Source organism: Pelodiscus sinensis, chromosome 4 (genome assembly GCF_049634645.1).
Source record: "Pelodiscus sinensis isolate JC-2024 chromosome 4, ASM4963464v1, whole genome shotgun sequence".
Classification (NCBI taxonomy): domain Eukaryota; kingdom Metazoa; phylum Chordata; order Testudines; family Trionychidae; genus Pelodiscus; species Pelodiscus sinensis.
This window is the reverse complement of record NC_134714.1, coordinates 22581444-22605547: the sequence shown is the minus strand read 5'-3', so window position 1 is coordinate 22605547 and position 24104 is coordinate 22581444. Positions and strand designations below refer to the sequence as shown.

General features: G+C 45.1%; 1 protein-coding gene across 2 annotated transcripts in view; it reads left to right on the top strand.

Moving 5' to 3' along the window:
- PPP2R5C (protein phosphatase 2 regulatory subunit B'gamma) overlaps window positions 1-24104 on the top strand; it is a 187862-nt gene that overhangs the window by 21230 nt on the left and 142528 nt on the right. For both annotated transcript variants that reach the window (XM_014571983.3, XM_075926558.1), the window contains exon 3: window positions 22545-22704. In XM_014571983.3, the coding sequence (XP_014427469.1) occupies window positions 22545-22704 (160 nt within the window). The remainder of the gene's footprint in view (window positions 1-22544; window positions 22705-24104) is intronic.

Here is a 24104-nt window from a genome sequence, read left to right as displayed (position 1 = left end):
GCTGGGGACAGGGGAGTGGGGAGTGCTGACAGGGGGCGGGGTGCCAGTGGCAGCAGAGAGTATGCTGCATCTGCCTCCTCCCAGGATTCTCTCTCCCCTTCCTCCCTCTCCTCCCCGAGGGAAGCCAGCACATGTGACTCCCCCGGGCCCGACTCCTCCGCCCTCTTCTTCCCCCGCGGCACAGGGAAACCCCACGGGCACCTGCTCTGGGGCCAAACCCCCCTGCCGCCGCATGGACAAACCCCCGCGGGATCTTCCCCAGGCCAAACCCCGGGGCCGACCTCTGCTCCCGCAGCGCAGGGAAATCCCTGTGCTCAACTCACCCCTCCCAGGGAAGCCGCCGGACTCCTTTTCTGGAGCCGACGCCCCCTCCCCCAGCACATGACAGAGCTGTGGGAGGGGAGCAGCCGGCGCACTTCCGGAGCCCCGGGAAGTGATGTGAGCTTCACCCAGAACTTCCGTCCACCCCACGGGAAGCTGGCACTACACTAGAGGTAGGTAGTGGGGCTTCTTGGGGATGGGGAGAAAATAGAGGGTGGGGATGCTTGAATGCCTCGCGGTTGACTGGTCGTGGCCTCGTGATCGATGGGTTGGTGACCACAGCTTTAGACCAACTACCACAGCCTCTGACAGGTGATCCTCACTGGTTTGGCCAAGAGGCCACCAAGTGCCAGCACTTCAGTTACCCTTCCCCTCACTGCTGTGCACCTCCTGCCCTTTGTCTTGGAGCTGCCCCTCCCTCTGCAGAGCCTCCTTTCTGTCCAGGTCAGTGGAGGGAGGGAAGGGGTGCTGATGTCAAGGTGCCCCTTTCCACTCTGTGTCCTTTCTCTACAAAGCAGAGAGGGGGCACAACAGGACTTTGGATGGAGGGAGTTTGCTGCCCACTTTAGGGAGTGATCCAGCGCCAAGGCAGGGGTGAGCCTGCCTTAGCCCCACTGCACCACCAATCAGGAGCCACCTGAGGTAAGCAGTGCCCAGCTGGAGCCCACATCCCAAACTCCTCCTCTAGTCATGAACCCCCTTGTTCACCTCAGGCACCCCTGCATCAAAACACCCAATCCCCTCCTATATCCCTATTGCCCGCCCCAAAAGCAACTCAGAGCTCCCCCTCACACTCCAGATCCCTTAATCCAAGACCACAGCCTGCACCCCAACCCTCTGCCCCAGCAAGGTGAAAGTGAGGGAGGATGGAGTGAGCAGGGGGTGAGGCCTCGGGGAAGGGAAGGGAAGGAGGCGGGGGAAGGGTATTTATATTTGAGGTAGATCTTTGATTGCATTTAAATTCAAAGTGATCTCGTGTTTAAAAAGGTTGGAGACCACTGTGGTAGTCTATCTACAGCTGTGGTCACCAACCAGTCGATCGCGAGGCATTCTGGGCCCCCCATTTCCTCCCACCCCCAAGAAGCCCCACTACCTACCTCAAGCAACAATGGAGGTAGTAGCAGCTTCCTGAGGGGTGGATGGAAGTCCTACAGCTGTGCATCACTTACGGGGGTTCTGGAAACAGCGCTAGCTGTTTCCTTTCCCCAGCTGGGAACTTAGTGGGTAAGTCCCCAAGAGGCTTTCCCTTCTCTGCAGGAGGGGGCAGTCGGACCCGGAGGGAGCACATGTGTGGGCTTCCCTTCTCCGCGTGGGGGAGGGTCGGCCCCGAGAGGTCACATGCGCGGGCTTCTCTGCTCCGCATGGGGTGGAGAGGGTTGGCCCCGAGGGGTTGCGTGTGCTGGCTTCCTTGCTCCACGGGAGGGGGGAGTCAGGCCTGGCAGTGGCGTGCAACAGGGCTTCCTTCCCCCATGGGAGGGGGGGTCGGCCTCGGAGGGAGCGCGCAAAGGAAGCTTTCCTCTGAGGCTGGTATAGGGGACTCCCTGACCCTGTCCCTGCTGCCCGAACCTTGTCCCCCGCCGCAGAACCTTGTCCCCTGCTCCCCCACTGCAGAAACCTGTCCCCCCTGTCCCCCCTCTGCTTTTTTTAGTGGAAGAGAAAACATGCTCTTTTGGTCACCCCTATATTCCTCTTTCTACAAGGAATAAGGGGACTTCCAAAAGAAGGGAGTTTTCTGACATTTGGTCCAGTCTAGACCGGCCAAATGTTGGGGAAACCTCTTCCTATAGAAGAATTGGGGGGGGGGGGGGGAGAGAAAGCAGCAGTATAAGGATTGGGGATAGCAAGTGATGGAGAGGAGGAGAATAGAAAAGGGCAGGGCAGTGGATCTTGGCTTGGTCTGTCATTTAAAAAGTGATCTTGGGTGTAAAAAGGTTGGAGACCACTGATCTACAGGTTTGCATCACATCATGCACTGATCCAGCAAGCTCAAGACGATGCTGGCTTTGGCAGAGCAGTGCTACAATCTGCAAGGTTATGAACACTGAGCTCGCCTCCAAAAAGTCTGTGAGTCACCTCTAATGGAATTGATATGGGCAAGCACTCTAAGAAACAATGGTTATCCATCTTCCATAATTGTTCTTTGAGATGTTGCTAGTCTTCATTCTATCATCTACCTTCCTGTCACAATCATAGAACTGGAAGAGACCTCAGAAGGTCATCAAGTCCAGCCCCCTGCTCTAGGCAGGACCAATTCCAACTAAATCAACCAGACCAGGGCTTTGTCAAGCTGAGACTTAAACACCTCTAGGGATGGAGACTCCACTACTTCCCTAGGTAACCCATTCCAGTGCTTCACCACCCTCCTAGTGAAATAGTTTTTCCTAATATCCAACCTGGACCTCTCCCACCACAACTTGAGACCATTGCTCCTTGTTCTGCCATCTGTCACTACTAAGAACAGCCTCTCTCCATCATCTTTGGAACCTCTCTTCAGGAAGTTGAAGGCTATCAAATCCCCCCTCACTCTTTGCTTCTGCAGACTAAACAGACCCAAATCCCTCAGCCTCTCTTCATCAGTCATATGCTCCAGCCCCCTAATCATTTTGGTTGCCCTCCGCTGGACCCTCTCTAATGTGTCCACATCCTTTTTGTAGTTGGGGGCCCAGAACTGGACACAGTACTCCAGATGTGGCCTCACCAAAGCCGAATAAAGGGGAATAATGACATCTCTGGATCTGCTGGCAATGCTCCTCTTAATGCAACATAATATGCCATTAGCCTTCTTTGCTACAAGGGCACGCTGTTGACTCATATCTAGCTTCTCATCCACTGTAACCCCCAGGTCCCTTTCTGCAGAACTACTACTTAACTGGTTGGTCCCCAGCTTGTAACTATGCTTTGGATTCTTCCGTCCCAAGTGCAGGACTCTACACTTGTCCTTGTTGAACCTCGTCAGATTTCTTGTGGCCCAATCCTCCAATTTGTCTAAGTCACTCTGGACCCTATCTCTGCCCTTAAGCATATCTACCTCTCCCCAGCTTAGTGTCATCCGCAAACTTGCTGAGGGTGCAATCCATTCCCTCATCCAGGTCATTAATAAAGATATTGAACAAAACCGGTCCTAGAACCGAACTTTGGGGCACTCCGCTAGAAACCGTCTGCCATCCTGACATCGAGCCATTGATCACTACCCACTGGGCCCGGCCATCTAGTCATCTTTCTATCCATCTTACCGTCCAATTTATCCAATCCACATTCCCTTAACTTGCTGGCAAGAATATTGTGGGAGATTGTATCAAAAGCCTTGCTAAAGTCAAGGTACATAACATCCACTGACTTTCCCATGTTCACCGAGCCAGTTACCTCATCATAGAAGCTAATCAGATTGGTCAGGCACGACTTGCTCTTTGTGAATCCATGCTGACTAGTCCTAATCACTTTCCTCTCTTCCAAGTGCCTCAAAATGGATTCCTTAAGGATCCCTTCCATGATTTTTTCAGGTACTGAGGTAAGACTGACCAGCCTATAGTTCCCTGGCTCGTCCTTCTTCCCTTTTTTGAAGATGGGCACTACATTTGCCTTTTTCCAATCATCCAGGATTTCTCCCGATCTCCACGACTTTTCAAAGATAATAGCCAAAGGCTCCTCAGTGACATTTGCCAACTCCCTCAGTACCCTCGGATGCACTAAGTCCGGACCCATGGGTTTATGTACGTTTAGCTTTTCTAAATAGTTCCTAACATGTTCTTTACCCACCCCGGGCTGTCCATCTTCATCCCATCTTGCGTCACTTAGCGCAGAAGTCCAGTGACCTTGTCCGTGAATACAGAGGTAAAGAAAGCATTGAGTACTTCAGCTTTCCCCACATCATCTGTCACTAGGTTACCTCCTTCATCCATTAGGGGCCGCACACCCTCTCTGATCACCTTCTTCTTGTTAACATGCCTGTAGAAACCTTTCTTGTTATCCTTCACATCCTTAGCCAGTGGCAATTCCATTTGCGCTTTCGCCTTCCTGATAGCCCCCCGGCATTCTCGAGCTATACATTTAAACACTTCCCTGGTCATTTGTCCAAGTTTCCACTTTTTGTAAGCTTCCTTTTTGTGCTTAAGTTCACCAAGGATTTCCCCTGTAAGCCAATCCGGTCTCCTACCATGTTTGCCTCTCTTGCTACATGTCGGGATGGTTTCTTTCTGTGCCTTCAATAAGGCTTCTTTAAAATACTGCCAGCTGTCCTGGACTCCTTTCCCCTTCATGTTAGCATCCCAGGGGATTCTGTCCATCAGATCTCGGAGGGAGTCAAAATCTGCTTCTTTGAAGTCCAAGATGTGTATTTTACTACTCTTTTCTTCCTTTGGTCAGGATCCTGAAATCTACCATCTCATGATCGCTGCTTCCCAGGTTGTCACCCACCTCCACTTCCCCTATTAGTTCCTCACTGTTTGTGAGCAGAAGGTCAAGCTGCGCACGGCCCCTGGTCGGATCCTTCAGCACTTGTCAAGAAGTTATCCCCAATATTCTCCAAAAACTTCCTGGATTGCCTGTGTACTGCTGTATTGGTTTCCCAACAGATGTCAGGGTGATTCAAGTCCCCCACGAGAACCAGGGCCTGCGATCTGGAAGCTTCGCTCAGTTGTCCGAAGAAAGCCTCATCTACCTCATCCACCTGATTCGGTGACCTGTAGCAGACACCAACCACAGTATCACTGCTGTTTTGTTCCTTTAAAGTTAACCCATAGACTCTCAACAGGTTTTTCTCCCTCTTTATACTGGAGTTCAGAGCAATCGTAGTGCTCTCTTACATATAGTGCAACTCCTCCTTTTCTCCCCTGCTTGTTCTTCCTGAACAGTCTATACCCTTCCATGACAGCGCTCCAGTCATGCGAGTCATCCCACCAAGTCTCTGTTATCCCAATTAAATCATATTTCTTGGACTGGGCCAGGGCCTCCAGTTCTTCCTGTTTGTTGCCCAGGCTTCTCGCATTAGTGTACAAACACTTCAGGTAACCAGTTGATTGCCCTATCTTCTCCATTTGAAACAGGGGTCCTCCTTTCTTGCTCCTTCCTCTCTGCATTTCTTCCTGGTATCCGACTTTCCCACTCCCCTCTGGGTTTTGGTCACCATCCCCTGATGAACCTAGTTTAAAGTCTTCCTCACTAGGTTTGCAAGCCTGCCCGCGAAGATGCTCCTTCCTCTCTTCGTTAGGTGGATCCCATCTCTTCCTAACAATCCTTGTGCCCGGAACAGAGTCCCATGGTCGAAGAAACCAAAGCCGTCTCTGCGACACCACCTGTGCAACCATGCATTTACGTCCTCAATTCGACGATCCTTGTCCAGTCCTTTCCCTTCAACAGGGAGGATGGATGAGAACACCACTTGTGCTCTGAATTCTTGGATCCTTCTTCCCAGCGCTGCATAATCCACAGTAACCCGCTGAAGGTCATTCTTGGCCGTATCATTAGTTCCCACGTGGAGAAGCAGGAAGGGGTAGTGATCTGAAGGTTTGATCAGCTTGGTAAGCCTCTCAGTGACATCCTGAATGCGAGCTCCCAGTAAGCAGCACACCCCTCGAGATTCCAGGTCCGGACGGCAGAGGGATGGCTCAGTCCCTCTTAGGAGGGAGTCCCCGACTACCACCACCCGTTGTTTTCTTTTGGGGGTGGTGGCCGTGGAACCCCTATCCCTAGGACTACGCATCCCATGCCTTCCAGTAGATGGTGTTCCCTTCTGGTTTCTTCCTTGTGAGGTCCCTTCCAAAGCTTTCAGCACTGCAGAGCCTGTGGAGAGAGCTTGAAAGCGATTACTTACCTCTATAACATTGGGGGATTCCTGTGTTGGCCTTTTTCCCCTTCTAGAAGTTACATGCTGCCAGTTCTCTTCTTGGTCACGTACTGCCCTCTCTGGCTCCTCTGCCTGCTGTGCTTGAAGGATTAAACGCTGCCTTCTATCGGAAGTCTTCATCCTCACTGATCGAGTGTAGGGTCGACACTTGGGCCTCCAGTCCTCTAATTTTTTCTTTCAAAATGTTGACCAGCTTGCACTTTGTGCAGATGAAATACGTTCTTTCTTCCGGGAGGAAGACAAACATGGCACACGGGGTGCAGGTAACAGCAGCAGACCCATCACCATCCATCGCTGCTGTCCTGGAGAAGGGATTTAAAAAGAAAGGCAAGAGAACCTCACGCCCTTCCCAACTCCCTCTCTAAACTCCCTGTTAACACTCACCTGTTCACAAGCTCCTTGGTCGCTTGCCCACTACCTTATAAAGCCCTGGGAGTGCCTGAAAGTCCCTCCCCCTACCAAGGCTCAGCCAATCAGCAGAGGCTTCTAGAATTCAAACTTTAATTAGAAGCCAACAGTTTCCACCTGCCAATCACAGTACAAACTCCATCAAGGGGAGGGGGAGGGCAAAGGGGAAGTGGGGGGGCGGGAGTCTCACTCTCCTACACGGGGGGGGGGGAGAGAACAACAAAACACAACACACACCAACCCTCACTCACAAACACAAGCTCAGTACACAGCAAGAAAGCCCCAATAACCCCACACACTTCCCTCAAGAGTCCTGTATCTGCTTCTCCTCTACCTGGAGAACTCCCTCTCTAAGCTCTCTGTTAGCACTCATCTGTTCACAAGCTCCTTGGTCGAAGAAGAAACCAAAAGGTGCAGAAGAATAGCAGCACCTAATATAGCAATATGAGCGTGGTACTCAAAGGGGCAACACAATCGGCTATATCGATACTGCTGGTGCAGAAATCTCCAATTACACTAGTGCGGTGCGGATATGCAGCGAGAACAGGTTTTTTTATTCATTTAATTGAAAAAATCCAAATTAAAAGAGGAGCTATATTAAAAAAATCTAACTAATTAAAGAGTTTAGAAGGGGCCGATTTTGCTAATTTTTCTCTCTGTGCATTGGTGTACTTGGATAATTCTGAGCCTTTTTGGTAAAAATGTCTGCATCAAGTGCTATAATACAGAAAGAAATTAATTTCCTCTTTTTCTTCTTTCTTAATCTGTTGAGATTCCTTTGTCTTAAGAGTGGTGGTGGTGTTTTTAGTGTGCACAGGGTTACACTTCTGTGAATTGATCAATATGTGGAATGTCAGTTGACATAAAACAGATGCTAACATCTTGTCTCCTTTTTTTGTCAAAATGACTAATCTATGCCGCTAAATCTGTCCAAAATATTTTTAGCTGCCTTAATTTCTTGATCAGTAGTTTAAGGTATGAAAGATATTAGACTTTTATAAACCTTTTTTTCTAGTACTTGAAGTGCCTATGACAAATGAGGTGATTGGTATAGGTGACAGGTTGCTACTGCTTTTATTTAGCCAGTGTTTGAAATTAAGTTTGTATTTCACTGAACAAAGTTTAATTTAATAAGACCTCTGTACTGTATTACTAGTGTGATCAGGGAATTTCATTTAAACTATTAACTATCCGAAAGTTGTTTAGCTCTTCATCTTTTGGCTCCTTTCTGCCTGGCTCTCTGATGTTGATTTTCAGGGAAAGCTATCTGAGGTAGCTAACAGTTGGTCCTTTGGATTCTGAGCTCTGGAAATGTTAAATGGTTTTAAATGGACTATACTAGAACTTGGACTCAATGCTGTGAGGTTTGATTTTTTTTTTATTCATTTAATTGCAAAATCAGGGACTGCTAACAGGGAGTTTTGAGAGGGAGCTCTCCAGGAGGCATTTAATAACGTCTGAGGAATCTCTTCAAAGGAAGGCAGGTATGGATAGTGATAGGTCTGCTGTTACCTGCACAGAAAGTGCCATGTTTGTCTTCCTCCCAGACGAAAGAAGGGATTTCATCTGCACTGAGGGCAAGCTGATTGCCATGTTGGAAGAAAAAATTAGAGGACTTGAGGTCCAAGTATCAACCCTACATTTCATCAGAGAGGATGAAGACTTCAATAGAAAGCAGCATTTAATCCTGCAGGCACAGCAGGCTGAACAGCCAGTGAGGGCAGTACAGGTCAAAGAAGAAAACTGGCAGCATGTAACCTCTAGAAGAAAGCGACCAACTCAGATATTCCTCATTCCTGTAGAGATAAGTAACCGCTTTCAGGCTCTCTCCACAGGCACTGTGGTGGAGAATGATTTGACAGGGACCTCTCAGGGAACACCATCTATTGGAAGGCATGGGATGCGTAGTCCTAGGGATGGGGGTTCTATGACCATCACCCCCAAAAGAAGACTGGGTGGTGGTGGTCAGGGACACTCTCTCCCCCCAAGAGGGACTGAGTCATCCATCTGCCAACCAGACTTGGAATCTCAAGAAGTGTGCTTCTTACCAGGAGCTAGAATTCAAGATGTGACTGAGAGGCTTCCCAAACTGATAAAACCTTTGGATTGCTACCCCTTCCTGCTCCTCCACGTAGGAACTAATGATACGGCCAAGAATGACCTTGAGTGGGTCATAGAAGATTATGTAGCTCTGAGAAGAAGAATCAAGGAATTTGAAGCGCAAGTGGTGTTCTCATCCATCCTTCCTGTTGGTCCAGGTAGGGATCGTCGAATTGAGGAAGCAAATGCGTGGCTATTCAGGTGATGTCGGAGAGAGGGCTTTGGTTTCTTCTACCATGGGACTCTGTTCTGGGCACAAGGATTGTTAGGAAGAGATGGGATCCACCTAACCAAGAGAGGAAAGAGCATCTTCACGGGCAGGCTTGCAAACCTAGTGAGGAGGGCTTTTAAACTAGGTTTGTTGGGGGAATGATGACCAAAGCCCTGAGATCAGTGATGGAGTCGGATACCGGGAAGAAACACGAGGAACAAGCAACAAAGGAGGACCCCTGATTCGAATGGAGACGGTAAGGCCATCAACTGCTATCTACGGTGTTCGTACACAAATGTAAGACACCTGGGAAACAAACAGGAAGAATTAGAAGCCCTGGCCCAATGACTCGTAGCACTGTCATGGCAGGGTATAAACTGTTCAGGAAGAACAGGCAGGGGAGAAAAGGAGGAGTTGCATTATATGTAAGAGAGCAGTATGTTTGCTCAGAGCTCCGGTATATAGAGGGAGGAAAGTATGTTGAGAGTCTTTGGGTTAAGTTTAGAGATGGAAGCAACAGGAGTGATGTTGTGGCTGGTGTCTGCTATAGACCACTGAATCAGGTAGATGAGGCTTTCTTCAGACAACTGAGAAAAGCTTCTAGATCACAGGCCCTGGTTCTCATGGGGGACTTTAATCACCCTGACATCTGTTGGGAGACCAGTACAGCAGTACACAGACAATCCAGGAAGTTTTTGGAGAATCTTGGGTACAAGTGCTGAAGGAACTGACCAGGAGCCATGCACAGTTTGACCTGCTGCTCACAAACAGGGAGGAACAAGTAGGGGAAGTGGAGGTGGGTGACAACCTGGGAAGCAGTGATCATGAGATGGTAGATTTCAGGATCCTGACCAAAAGAAGAAAGGAGAGCAGCAAAATACACACCCTGGACTTAAGAAAAGCGGACTTTGACTCCCTCAGAGAACTGATGGGCAGGATTCCCTGGGATGCTTAAGTGAAGGGGAAAGGAGTCCAGGAGAGTTGGCAGTATTTTAAAGAAGCCTTATTAAAGGCACAGGAAGAAACCATCCGAATGCGCAGCAAGAAAAGCAAATATATGGTATCAAGTATCAGAGGGGTAGCCGTGTTAGTCTGAATCTGTAAAAGGGGCGAGGAGTCCTGTGGCACCTTATAGACTAACTGAAGTGCAGGAGCATAAGCTTTCGTGGGCAAAGCTTATGCTCCTGCGCTTCAGTTAGTCTATAAGGTGCCACAGGACTCCTCGCCGCTTTTGCAAATATATGGTAGGTGACTAGATTGGCTTACCAGGGAAATCCTTAGTGAGCTTAAACACAAAAAGGAGGCTTACAAGAAGTGAAAACTTGGACAGATGACTAGGGAGGAGTATAAATATATTGCTTGAGAATGTAGGGGAGTTATCAGGAAGGTGAAAACGCAATTAGAATTGCAACTAGCAAGGGATGTAAAAGGTAACAAGAAGTTTCTACAGGTGTGTTATCAATAAGAGGGTGATCAGAGAGAGTGTGTAGCCCTTACTGGATGAGGGAGATAACTGAGTGACAGATGATGTGGGAAAAGCTGAAGTACTTCTTTCCCTCTGTCTTCACGGACAAGGTCAGCTCTCAGACAAAAAATGCAAAAAATGAACTAGATAACACAGTAGGGGAAGGAGGGGGACAGCCCTTGGTGGGGAAAGAACAAGTTAGGAACTATTTAGAAAAGCTAGACATGCATTAAATCCGGATCCATGGATTTGTGTACCTGAGGGTAGTGAGGGAGTTGGCAAATGTCATTGCGGAGCCTTTGGCCATTATCTTTGAAAACTCGTGGAGATTGAGAGAGATCCTGGATGACTGGAAAAAGGCAAATGTAGTGCCCATCTTTAAAAAGGGAAGGAGGACAATCCAGGGAACTACAGACCAGTCAGTCTTACCTTAGTCCTCGGAAAAATCATGGAGGGGATCCTCAAGGAATCCATTTTGAGGCACTTGGAAGAGGGGAAAGTGATCAGGAATAGTCAACGTGGATTCAAAAAGGGCAAGTCATGCCTGACCAATCTTATTAGCTTTCATGATGAGGTAACTGGCTCTGTGGATGTGAATATACCTTGACTTCAGCAAAGCTTTTGATACGGTCTCCCACAATATTTTTGCCAACAAGTTAAGGGAGTATGGATTGGATAAATGGACTGTAAGATGGATAGAAAGGTGGCTAGACTGTCAGGCCCAACGAGTAGTGATCAAGGGCTCGATGTCAGGTTGGAGGTAGGTTTCTAGCGGAGTGCCCCAAGGATCTGTTCTAGACCTGTTTTGTTCAACATCTTTATTAGTGACCTAGATGAGGGGATGGATTGCAAGTTTGCGGATGACACTAAACTGGGGGAGAGGTAGATACGCTGGATGGCAGGGATAGGGTCCAGAGTGACCTTGACAGATTAGAGGATTAGAAGAAATCTGATGAGGTTCCACAAGGAGAAGTGTAGAGTCCTGCACTTGGGATGGAAGAATCCCAAGCATTGTTACAGGCTGGGGACCAACTGGCTGAGTAGCAGTTCTGCAGAAAAGGACCTAGGAATTACAGTGGATGAGAAGCTGGATATGCATCAACAGTGTGCCCTTATAGCTAAGAAGGCTAATGGCATATTAGGTTTCATTAGGAGGAGAATTGGCAGCAGATCTAGAAAAGTGATTATTCCCCTTTGTTTGGCTCTGGTGAGACCACATATGGAATATTGTCTAATTCTGGGCCTCCCACTATAGAAAGGATGTGGACACATTGGAGAGGGTCCAGTGGAGGGCAACCAAAATGTTTAGGGGGCTGGAGCACATGACCTATGAGGAAAGACTGAGGGATTTGGGTTTGTTTAGTCTGCAGAAGAGAAAAGGGAGGGGGGAATTTGATAGCAGCCTTCAACTTCCTCCAGGGAGGTTCCAAAGAGATTGGAGAAAGGCTGTTCTCAGTAGTGACGGATGGCAGAATGATGAACAATGGGCTCAAGTTACAGTGGGAAAGGTCTAGGTTGGGATATTAGGAAAAACTGTTTCACTAGGAGGATGGTGAAGCACTGGAATGGGTTACTTAGAGTGGTGGTGGAATCTCCATCCCTGGAGGTTTGTCTCGCCTTGAGAAAGCCCTGGCTGGGTTGATTTAGTTGGGATTGGTCCTGTCTTGGGCAGGGGACTGGACTTGATGACCTCGTGAGGTCTCTTCCAGCCCTATGATTCTATGATTCTCTAAACTGAGTACAGAATGATACTCATTTGAGGAAAAAACAAGTTTATAACTTAACTACATGAGGTGTCAGGGTGGATTGATTTAAATCATGTGTTCGTAATTGAAATCAGCAACAAGAAATTTTGTTTTAAATAAATTATTTCTATCTTGTTTTGCATTAATAGTTGTTTCCAATTTTTCTAGGTTGGTGTGTATGGATTTTTATGTGAAATAAAAGCTCGCTCACACCAGCTATATAATCTGCAGCTAAATGTTGCCTTTACACTAAATTTGATATTTTTGTATAAAGATACACTATAATTATACCCATTGAAATTGTGTAATTGAATAAACTTATGTTAAGCAATCTATTTTTATATTTTGTTAAATTATGAATGAAGTATTTTATTAATTACCAAGTGTTTTGTTTTTGCTCCTGATTTGCATAAGGCTATATTTGAATGGACATTTGGAATTCAGTGCACAAAAACAGCATTTTAATATTGTTTTAGTAAAATAATATCTTAAATGTTCTGGAGAAGGCACAAATGTAAGTTTATCAACTTTTTTTATTTAAAATTGACTTACTAATCAAAGGAAATATGTGCGCTTCAGTCAACTGTTTTTGATCATCATCATCTTCAAGATTTTTGCTCTAGTTCACCTTATGCTCTCACATCTTGTTTTTACTCAGAGATTGGGAGAGAAAAACAAGCTTTCTTGCTTTTTCAGCTCTTAATTGTTTTCTCCATTTTCAATTAAACTTAGTAGTCCAAATGAAGAAAATATTCTTTTTGCACCTGTAGTGAAATTGAAATCAAAAGCAGTTAATGAAAAAACATTTTGGTATAACTGAAAGTTCTTCCTTTTGTAATGTGAATATAGTATTTAGATCCATTATAGAGAATTAAAATAATATTGATACTTTCTGTAATACGTGGCATGGTTACACTTGTAATTCTAGTGCATAATATATTGAATTTGGGAAATACTTTAAATAGGGGCAATATGCTAAATGAGTGACAGTATATCTTGAGTGAACAATTTGGCTTTCATGATCAGATTTCTTTACAGCCTAATTTGCTTTTAAATGTAATTGCTTAAATTTACATTTGAATTTGCAAACATCTGTTTTAAGATCATTTAAATAAATTAGGGGAAAATGTTCAGTAGGTTAAGTTACCACCACTTTCCAAAGGTACCTGAGAACTTCAGCTTCAGCACAAATATTATGCATTGCAAAGGCCAAGATAGGGTTCATATATGAAATGTCTCCAGATATTTTGAAAAGTATTCAATCCCTAAGAATCCTGAATCCCAGGCCATTTAGCAATAACTTCTACTATTGTCTTGCCTGAGTTGACCTGGAGCCAATGTCACATTTATTTTCTGATGTCTTCCAAATAATCAATAGCCAAGACAACTTACAATGAGCAGCATCTCTGTGTTGGTGTTACATAGAGGCTGTAAGCTCCCATGATCTCCAAATAGTTTTATGTAGATGTTGAAGAGAAGATAATATGGACTTCTGTGGAACTCTGCAAGTGAGTGTGGGATAAAATCATGCGAAGAAAATACTATTGCAGTCATCAAATGCAGCTATTTAACAGTTTCTGGCAGTTCTGTAGTTCATCACTCTTTCAACTTTGATAACACACATCACAGTATAGATCTGTTAATATCGAGCAGTCAGACCCAGTGAGGTTGGTTAACGTGCTATAGTTTTAGAGTTAATGGATTAAGTCCTTTAAGAGCAAGCAGTTGGTCTTATTTTAGATTGTCTCATGTTAATCCCATCAGACATCCACATGTACTTCTGAAATAGTTTTACTCTTTCTGCATATTACTGTGGCTCACGTGACTACTGAGTCAGTGAACGTTTCAGCTTCTTTAGTAGTGAAAACTTTTAAGTAAAAATAAGGCTGTTAGGGTGCCTTGGAGTTGCTGGCATTTTCTACCTTGGAAGTAGCTGCATTTCAGAAACAGGTGATTAATCCCTAAAATTGCCAAAATAATTTAGGAGCTATCTTCAGGATGATAATTTGATATATTAGTTATATAATAAAAATCAGTATTGCTAAAGGAAATATCATTGTTTAAAGTTGTGTTTTAATTTAGTTCTGGAACTACAGTTTAAAGGTGACTGAAGTTGTCTGTCTTAATAGTATCTTTAGGAGTACTGTAGTCTTGCATTACTGTTTCAGAAATAGTAATTTAAATAAAAAAGGTCACTTACTCCCTTGAACAGGCAAAAACAGAACAAATTCAAGATGGAGAGAATGAACAAACTGCTTTTAGCTAAGTTTCAGGATCTCTAGGATGTTCCTTGTAGGTAAATGTAATTTAAATGAAATTTGACACTTACATTGAACTTTCCTCCAAGTTTATTTAAAGACAGCTGAAAACTGCAGTTTGTATATGTACGCACACCTTTGACAGAGGATAAAAAGCAGTTTTCCAATCAGATGACTACTGGTTCTAATGCCAATGTCAGAGCCAATGAATGCTACGTTTTTCAGGTTAGGAAGAATCTTGAAAACACTAGCTTAATTTTACTAGCACTGATCGAATATATCAATTCAAATAAGCTATTTTGTTGAAGTTCAGTGCATGCAGTTTACTGTGATGTAGTCATTAAGACAAGGAAGCGTTCTTTTGGTAAAAATATGACTACACATGTAATTTTAAGACTATAGCTACATATAAAGCACCAGTTTTTAAAAACAGAACATATATTTTTAAATATTAAAATAAACGTTGAAAATTTTTTCTATAAGAGTAACAGTAATACAAATATCTCATAGGGCCGTGACCAACATATTCTTTAATTGGATTTTCTTCTTCCACAGCCACAAATATTGAAACTGCTTATAATTTTTAAAGTAACAAAATTAATATCTATACTGCGTTTGGCCAAAGAAACACTGGCAATTTCCATTAAGAATTGTCTCACTTCATTTTTTACAGTTTTACATAAAAATAAAGAATCTGAATAATTTACTAACCCAAGCTATCACAATTGCCTAAATAATATCTGGTGGCTCTTTGAGTGATTGCTCATGCACATTCTAGTAGGTGTGTGTTCACGCATGATTGTTGGAATATTTTCCATTAGCAGTACCCATTGAGTTTTCTGTGCAGCCCCTGGAATGGCACCTTCATAGCACAGTACATAAGATGATGCCACCCAACCACCCTTCAATTCTGTCTTAGTATCAGTAATGGTCATTGAAGCTTCTCCATGCTCTTGCTTTGCTAGCGGTATTAGTGATATCTATGGTTAGTGGTACATAGTTTACATTCTATAGTTGTATTAGCCCACAAAAGCTCATGATACCGTCTACATGTTTTGTTAGTCTTTAAAGTGCGACCAGACTGGTTTTTAGTGAGTGTTAGCTTTGGGGAGGCAGGTGGTATCTTCCACGTCTTCCCCTGCTTTAGTTCCCCTGACCAGGGCATGATGTGGTTACAGGGATTTCAATCTTGTGAAAGATGCAGGAAGTCTATGCCCAAGACTTATCCCCACTATTCATGCCTCAGGTACCTCAGAGAAGGCCATCAAACTGATAAGTATCCTATTTGCAAGAGCTTCAGGTCTAGGACACAGAAAGAATGTGACTGCCTAAAGATCTTGATAATTGAGGCAGCATTTTGTCCCCAACAACTGTTGGAGACTGCACCGCTGGCAGTGGTGAGCAGTGCACCAGCCTCACTGTGGAACCCCCTTTATGCTACCAAGTGTCTGCAGAATCACTGTAATAAGGTACGCCCTAAGTGAGCACTTCCAAAGTTGGGACAGAAAATCCTGGTATCGACTCTGGCCTCACTCTGGAACTTGTGTGGTCAAGTGGAATAGCAACAAGCGAATCTGTGAAGATGATTATAAGTGCATTTCAAATAAGGTACCCACATAGCACCCTTATCCAGTGTTTGCTCTTAAACAACTACTCAATGTTCTGTCTAGAGGAAAAGCTTTTGGAAAATGACCTTTCCTACACATGTCACCAGCTGATTGTTGACACATGCTGCAGATGTGCAGACAATTATTACTCATTGAGGAGCATTTTGAGTCCAGTGTCTGAGAATTTTCCCAGCACTTCATGGAAACTCAGCTTTCTAGAATTCCAGATGGAAATCCTGCTACAAGACCAACAGAGTATAAACTTTCTTAGTAATTTCTTGAATCTTTCACTCATGTGAGAAATCAGGCTTTCAAATCAAGAAGGAAAAATGTGAAAGTGGAGTTACGAGTAGGGATGTTGCCGTATAGCCATTTTAAGCCTTGGCTTATTGGCTAATTATTTCAGTTAATCCAAATGACTACACGTACCCTCCTCGCCCCTTCCCCCCTTCTCCCCCCCAGTTGCCTGTGTATCAGAGGCAGCAAGGACAGGGGAGGCGGTGCCCATGGAGAGCCAGCGTTTAAGTTGGCTTCCCACAAGTATTGGTTACCACGGAGTCACCTCCCCTACCTGTTTTCTCCTGTAGAGGCAGCATTGCAGGGGGGTAGACGGGAGCTGGTCCTCATCGGGAGTCAATGCCCCATAAGCACTGAATCCCATGAAGCCGGGGAGGGGTGGATGGGAGAGTAGGCAGGAGCTGATAAAAGCCGGTTCCCTGTGAGTAAGCCAGGTCTCCGTGTGTGCTGGCTCTGCAGAGCCATTTCCCCTCTCCCCTGCTGCCTCCTACAGAGGCAGCGTGGGTGAGGGTTACATAGGAGTTAGTGTCCCCTCCCCCATTGCTGCTGTGTCTGTATCAGAGGCAGCAGTAGGGGAGGGGCAGGTGGGATGCCGGAGCAGCCTCTGTCTGTGGGGAGCTCAGGCCTCACCCTTGTCCCCCTCTCCTTCCCCCCGCCCCCCCCCCCCCCTCCCCCCCAAGGACAGAGGCAGCAGTACAGGATGGCAAGCGGGAGCTGATTTGCTTGTGGAGATGATTTTTAAACCTGCTTTTTCCTCATGAACCACCTCCACCTACCACCCTGTGCTGCTGCCACAGGGGACTGCAGGAGTGGGGTTGGGAGCCAGGATTGTACTCGGTGCCAGCCCCGCCCCCTGAGCAGTATTTTAGTAACCATGCAACCGCTTAAAAATTGTTGTAGCTATACAATTACTAAAATACATGGTATCTAACATTCCTAGTTAAGTGTCACCTTCTTGGACTGTCCCATGGATTTGCCTGGTATCCATCTGAGGGAAAACAAGGTGTGGGGAATCTGATGATCTGAATCCATTTCCAAACTGAAACATCAAGCATTTCTGGGGTTGCTTAACTTCTGCACGTTTTCTTCCCAAAAAAGCAATAGTTCCTGAATATCATCATCATGTTCTTGAAAGGAAATTGACTCACCAGCACACACAAACCTTCTAGAATATCAAGAAGTTAGTGATGGACGATTCTCTTCTTGTCCTCTATGATAAACAGAGGTGGTTGTTACTGGTGCTCGTGGGGAGCGGGTTCAAAACATAGCTGCTAGATATTGTGGTGTACTGTAAGAGAGAACTACTTTTACTTTTGACAAGTTCAAGGACTTTGCCAAAAGCAGTCTCCTTCAAGCTGTTGTCATTGTGTGAAACAAATTGTCAGGCCAAATGGGGGTGATGCAGAAAACTGAAGATGTCATGATGAGGATCATGGAAGGTGACTAGCTGGCAAGACTTGCCAGTTTTCTTATTGTTCCAAATCTCGCTCCTTTCCTGACTACAGGAGTTAGTCCAGCCAACCAACTGATGGGATGATGTCTCAAGATATGTCTCGACCATTTCAACCCCATCCTGTCTAAAGAATTGCAGCACACCAGGACCAAGTTCTGGATTCCTCCTTATCTGCCCTGCTTTCCTTCACACCACAAGAAGGGTATATTCAGGAGAAGTTACAGTGTTAGAGAAAAGTGGGTTCCTTCAGTCATTCTCTGATCCAGTCTCATATGAAGTCCAGGCTGCCATTGAATAGGTTTGTTCTTATTACAAATGAGAAATGCTCCTTTCCAAACAACGTTACTCTAGAGAAGCCTTCAGGTGTGCCTCCTCTAGAGCTAACTGTCAATTCTCTCATTAGCAGTACTGTCTCCACTCCGATACGCTGAGCTCATTGAAATTGCTACTTAAAGGGGACAGTTCACACTGGATCACACTCATGAAGAGCACCTGCTCTGTGGCACATCCTAGACAGACTGCAGTGTAGAGGAGAGCATCACAATGGCTGGATGATCATGTTGCCTGAGAAGAGAGGCGTGTGATCTATGCATATATAAGGGAATGGTACTCACCATGTTGCTGCTATTACCCCAGAGTTGTTCCCAGAGCGAAGGGATTACTCGAGGGTTAGTTCGGTTTCCCTTTTGGTAGCAGACAGTTGATCTGTAGTTTTCCTGTTCGTGACAACACAAGATTTCACTGTTCTTGCTGACTTAAGATTTTTTTCTGTGATGAGCAACTCGTAATGAATTGATGAGCAGAAAATGCTGTGTAGTACATGCAGAAGTGAACAGAAAGTATCATAAAGTTTAGGACAACAGTATTCCAGTGAAAATGCAACTGAATCTGTTTTTTTACGTCTGTAATTTCATGCTGAAATCCTACTTTGCTGACAATTTTGCACTTGATGGTACTAGAAATAGCAAAAGGAGAATGGGCATTGTTTTGTTACACAAAAGTATCAGTTGTATCTGTAGACATGTATACTTCAGTGTAAAAAATGTAAATCTAAGACTTTTCAGTACAGAATTCAAAAAGCATTGAAAAGTTTGCAGTAATGTCTCTAGCTAGATTAATTCTATACTCATAAAATAGCTTACTCTTAGAGCAGTGGTCCTCAAACTTTTTGGCCCATGGACCACCTGGCTCAATGCAAACTTTTCCGCAGACTGCCAGTTGTTAATGGAAATTCATCGCTAATTACATAATTATCCCCAAGCCATTTTGCTAGTGCTGCAGCTAAGGAGAATGTATTCATTTAAATTATTAAACAGATTAAGCATTTAACTTTCTCATGTTAGTTTATCAAACTTCATTTTAAATAAAATTAATATTTTACTTTATGTCCAACACACAAGGTTTCAATGTTTTCTTCATGGTAGAAGTGAGGGGACTTTTTTGAGTCAGGGGGCCACTGACCCACAGAACAATCAGTTGGGTACCTTACAAGTGAGAAGTGGAAAAAAAACTCTTCCAAAACCCGCCAACCCTCACTGATGTAACCCACAACTGACACCTCAATCCTCTGGCACTCCAGCCCCATGGGATGAGGGAAAGGGACAGAGGACTGATGTTCAGGGCTTCCTATAGGCCAGATGTGTTTTTCTGGGGTTCCGAAGTGGATTTTGTGGACCCCCCCTTAAGCTCTGGGATGGGAACAAAAATTGGGGTTTCAGTGTGTGGGATGGCTGCTAGTGAGTGGGGTAGGAATGGGGTTGGGCGGGAGATGGGGTACAGGAGAGGTGAGATTGCGAGGTCTGGGTGGAAGGTAGTTTGCAGAAGCTGGCTTGGGAGTAGGCTGTTTGGCCAGTGGGGAGGGAGCGATAGTAAGGGAGGGTGCAGTCTGTGGACAGGAGGAGGAGTACAGGAGCCAACGGTAGCTGCAGGGACAGGCTTGGGGGAGGGAGTCTGGCCAGGAAGGGAGAGCACAGGAGCGGAATGGGGATAGGGTGTCTGGCCTAGGAGAGGGGTGCCTGAGCTAGCTGAGGGTGTGAGGTCCTGGCAGGGGAGGTGGTGAGGTGAGGGGGATAGGAGTGCAGGGGTCTGGGCATGAGGTGGATGCTTACCTGTCTTTTCATCCCCGTTGCTCCCATTGGCCAGCCCAATGCAGCAGGGAGCCCATGCTGGTTGGAACACCAGCTCCAGCTTCCCACTCACAGGGCATGGTGGGGGGTGGGAAATGAAGAAAGCCCGGACCTTGCCTGCCAGACTCGGCTTGTGGAAAGCAGCAGAGCAAACTGCTCCGTCCTCTCATCCATAAGAAACTACCCCGGTCTCTCAGCCATCCTGCCAGATCCCACCATCCCAGATTGAGGCTGTAGGAGGAGCCGGGAAACTGGTGCACGGCGCGTGTTAGGGCACGTCTAAATGACATGCCTCTTTCTAAAGAGGAATGTAAATGAGGCTGATTGAAAATTCAAATGAATTTACAAATCTCGTTCTTCATTTTAAAAATCACGTGAGTGCTTTTTCGAAAAAGGGTGTTTCATAAAAGAAACCACAGTTTAGATGGGGTTCTTTCAGGGGGAAAAAAACCCAACCCTTTTCCGAAAGAATCCATACTCCTGAAAAAATGAGGTGTATGGGTTCTTCAAAAAAGGTTTTGTTTTTTTGTTCTAAAGAACCCCGTCTAGACTGTAGTTTCTTTTCGAAAAAGCGCTCTCATGCGATTATGCAAATAAAGTGCAAGATTTCTAAATCTGCGCTTCGTTTGAATTTTTGATTGGCCTCATTTACATTCCTCTTTCAAAAGAGGAATGTAGTTTAGACATAGCCTTAGTGTCTTTGGGGATTGGCAAGCTACGTTCTGATCCGGTGAGTCCCAGTGGCAGAGAGGGGTGCCCGGCAGGGTGCGAGCACATTGTGCTGGAGCCAAGGCCAGCCTCCCACACACATCTATGTGGAGCCCATCCACGCATCAGTTGCTGCTTCCATGGCAAGTCTGTGGTAGCCTGGCTGCAGGGGGCCTTGCACTGCAGCCCATGCCACGCTAAAGCTTTACTTGCCTGCTGCTGGGACAAAGTCTCTGGAGGAGGTGCTGCAGGAGCCTGCTGGGAGCCAAGTTCCGCACACAGGCAGCCCCCACAACCTCGGCCGCTCCTGCTGCAGTGGAGACCTGGTGCCCACTGGTTCCCCATATTGGTAAGTGCAGAGTGCTGAGCCTACAATGTCCCCTTCCAGGGTGGGAGCTCTTCCTCTTGCTGTCCCCAGCTCTGCTCAGAGCCATGACTCGCCCTAGCCTCGTGCTGGCCCGGGTGCCCAATCCTACCCCTGCCCCCTACCATCATTGGCCAGGAACTGATAACTGCGCCTACTAGAGGAGCAAGAAGAGTGCGAAATAGACAATCCCAGCCATGACTTGCTGATGCCAATGCTGCTCCAGCCACCTCCCTCCCACTCTGGGAGGTGGACAATGAGCTCAAGCCGTGGACAGCTCTTTGAGAACCACTAGCTTAGAGAAAGTATATCCTTATTAAGGATTCTCTCCTGGAATCAAACACATCGTAATGGTCAGTGTAGATGGCACTGCCTGTTGGTGGAAATGCTTGTCTGTCTTAATGCTGTCTTATGTTGTTGGTGGGTGGGTGGGTGGAAGTGGGAAAATGGGAGGAAATTAAATTCTACTTGTGTGTGCTGGGTGGGTACTTAGAATATTCATATCTATTTGATTTCTCTATAGATATTCTGCGATTGATGACAGTAGCTTTAAGATGGCAAAAGCACTGATTCAGGCTGCAGGGCTAAAAATAGCAATGTAGACATTTAGGCTCTGGCGGGCACTTTCCTGAAGTTTTATAGTACTGCAGCCTGAGCCCTGTGAACCCAAAACAGTTGACCCAGACTAGCAACAGCAGTACCATAGGTCTTTATTACAGTGTAGACATGACTTAAAAACACAAGAACCTTCAGGGGGTAGCTAAGTTGCTCTGTACAGGATAAAGTTAAAAAACAACAAATGGTCTGGTAGCACTTTATTGACCAACAAAACATGTAGATGGTATCATGAGCTTTTGTGGGCATCTGAAGAACTCCCATCTTCTGAAGAAGTGGGCTATGCCCGCAAAAGCTCATGATACCATCTATGTGTTTTGTTAGACTTTAAGGTGCTTCTAGGCTGTTTGTTGTTTTTTAAGTTTTCACTTACAGTAGAGCACCCATAGAGACACTACTTGAAGAAGTAGCAAAATTACACTGTAATTACAATTAAATGTGCATTCTGTGTGGTAGCAAATGGATTAACATACGGATGGCATTGACTTTGTATAATGCTATGCAAGCTTAACAGAAATCTGTCAATGCATAGCTCCATGCTCAGTCAAACACAGTGTGTCATCTTAGGACCACTTCTTCAGATACCCACAAATCTCATGATACCATCTACATGTTTTGTTAGTCTATAAAGTGCTATCAGACCATTTGTTGTTTTTTTAAGTTTAAAAAGGCAAAACCGGCAAAGGCCAGAAGGGGAAAAATAGGATCTGTGACATACAAATGCTATGGAAGTGTCCACACGAGGAGCCGGCAGGGGAGTTAGTGTCAGTTCCAAAGAGTTAGGTAATGTAAGTGACAGTGATATTTCAGATCCGTGGAGAATTGTGGAAAGTCAAGACTAGATGCCTAGAAAGAGTGAGCAGGGAAGTAGACAGCTGTGCAGTGAGAGTTAAGGTAGAGTAAGTCAATTAGAAGTTTATTCTCTTTTTAGCAAAAAGAAAGTTGCCTGTTACCTAATTCTGTTCTTAAAATATTCCGTTTAACAAGCTCAACTACATTTAAATGTTTTTTTTTTTTTAAACAGGCGTCAAACAAAAAAACAAACAGCGCTCCTCCCCCAGCACAACTATCTAAAATCAAAGTACCTGCTCCACAGACTGTACTGAAGAAGGAAAAACGGCAGAGTTCTTCAAGGTTTAATGTTAGCAATAACAGAGAACTCCAAAAACTGCCAGCTTTAAAAGGTATTTTTTTCTTTCTTTTATGATTTTGTTAAAGCTTTGGCATTCTTAGGGGTAAATTAATATACAGTTCAGTTCTCAAAAGTTGGCTTTCTTTGATATAAATGACTTCTATTACAACTGAAATGAAGATTTCCTAATGAGTCCTCTCCCCCACCAAAATAAAAAAATGAAGGTTTGTATGTGTGGTCTCACTTGAGCGCAGTTTGACCAAATGGGTTTTGGGTACAAGAGTAAGCAGGATTGAGAGAGGCTTAGGATTTCACACATCAAATCCCAAAAGCAGGCCATTGTTACCCTTCCTCCATCTCCCCCACTCCCTTTACAGCAATTTTTGAGACACTGTATTTTCATATTCAGTAGCTCTCCTCCTAAGCACATGCCATCCCCTCCATGCAATCCTATTCAGGACCAGCTCTAAACTAACCTTTGTAATTTAGTATACGTGGAGCCCCTTCTGTGAGCCTAATCTGTCTGAATCCCTCTGGAGGGCTAAAGTGGTGTAGACTGAGGACCTTAAGTGAGCCCTCTGAATGTAAGTGAATTTCTCCCTTCTGATTATTTAGAATGAAGTCTTAAGTTTTGAAACCAACTGACCAGTTTTGGTGAAGGGAGAAAGTTTACCCCCCCCCCCTCCCCCCGATAGAATAGTGATAGAAATGTAGCCGTGTTGGTCTGGTGTAGCTGAAACAAAAAACAGGACTATGTAGCACTAAAAACTAACAAGATGGTTTATTAGGTGATGAACTTTCGTGGGCCAGACCCACTTCCTCAGATCAAAGGATCTTGATCTGAGGAAGTGGGTCTGGCCCACGAAAGCTCATCACCTAATAAACCATCTTGTTAGTCTTTAAAGTGCTACATAGTCCTGTTCTTTCTTTTTTTTTTTTTTCATCGTGACACTTATTACACGAATAGGGAGGTAAGGCTCTACTGTCTTGTTTCCATGCAGATGACGATAGTGGTAAACAGAGGAAGAAAGATATTTTGTAGCAACTTATGTGCACTGCATTAGCAGAGCAGTTTCTAAATAGAACATTTCTTCATTTATTTCAAGTGGTTTTAACTGCTTTAAGACTGTTTGTTTATTTTATAGAACCTGTAAATTAAAAAAGTTTTGTGCTATATTCTGTAAATAACATTACCATATGCATCTCTTTATGTGTTCATCTATCCTGAACATTCCACCATAGTTACACAATGACATCTGTCTGTCTGTCTGTCTGTCTGTCTGTCTGTCTGTCTCTGTCTGAGGTGGTGAATTTAGTACTTTTGTTTACAGCCCTGGCATCCTTTCTTTACCCAAAAAAGAGCAGTATTAGTATGGCTTCTCCATATAGTTCTGCCAGTGTAATGAAACATGTTTGAGTGAGTGACGACCTCTGTGATAAGTATTATTTGGT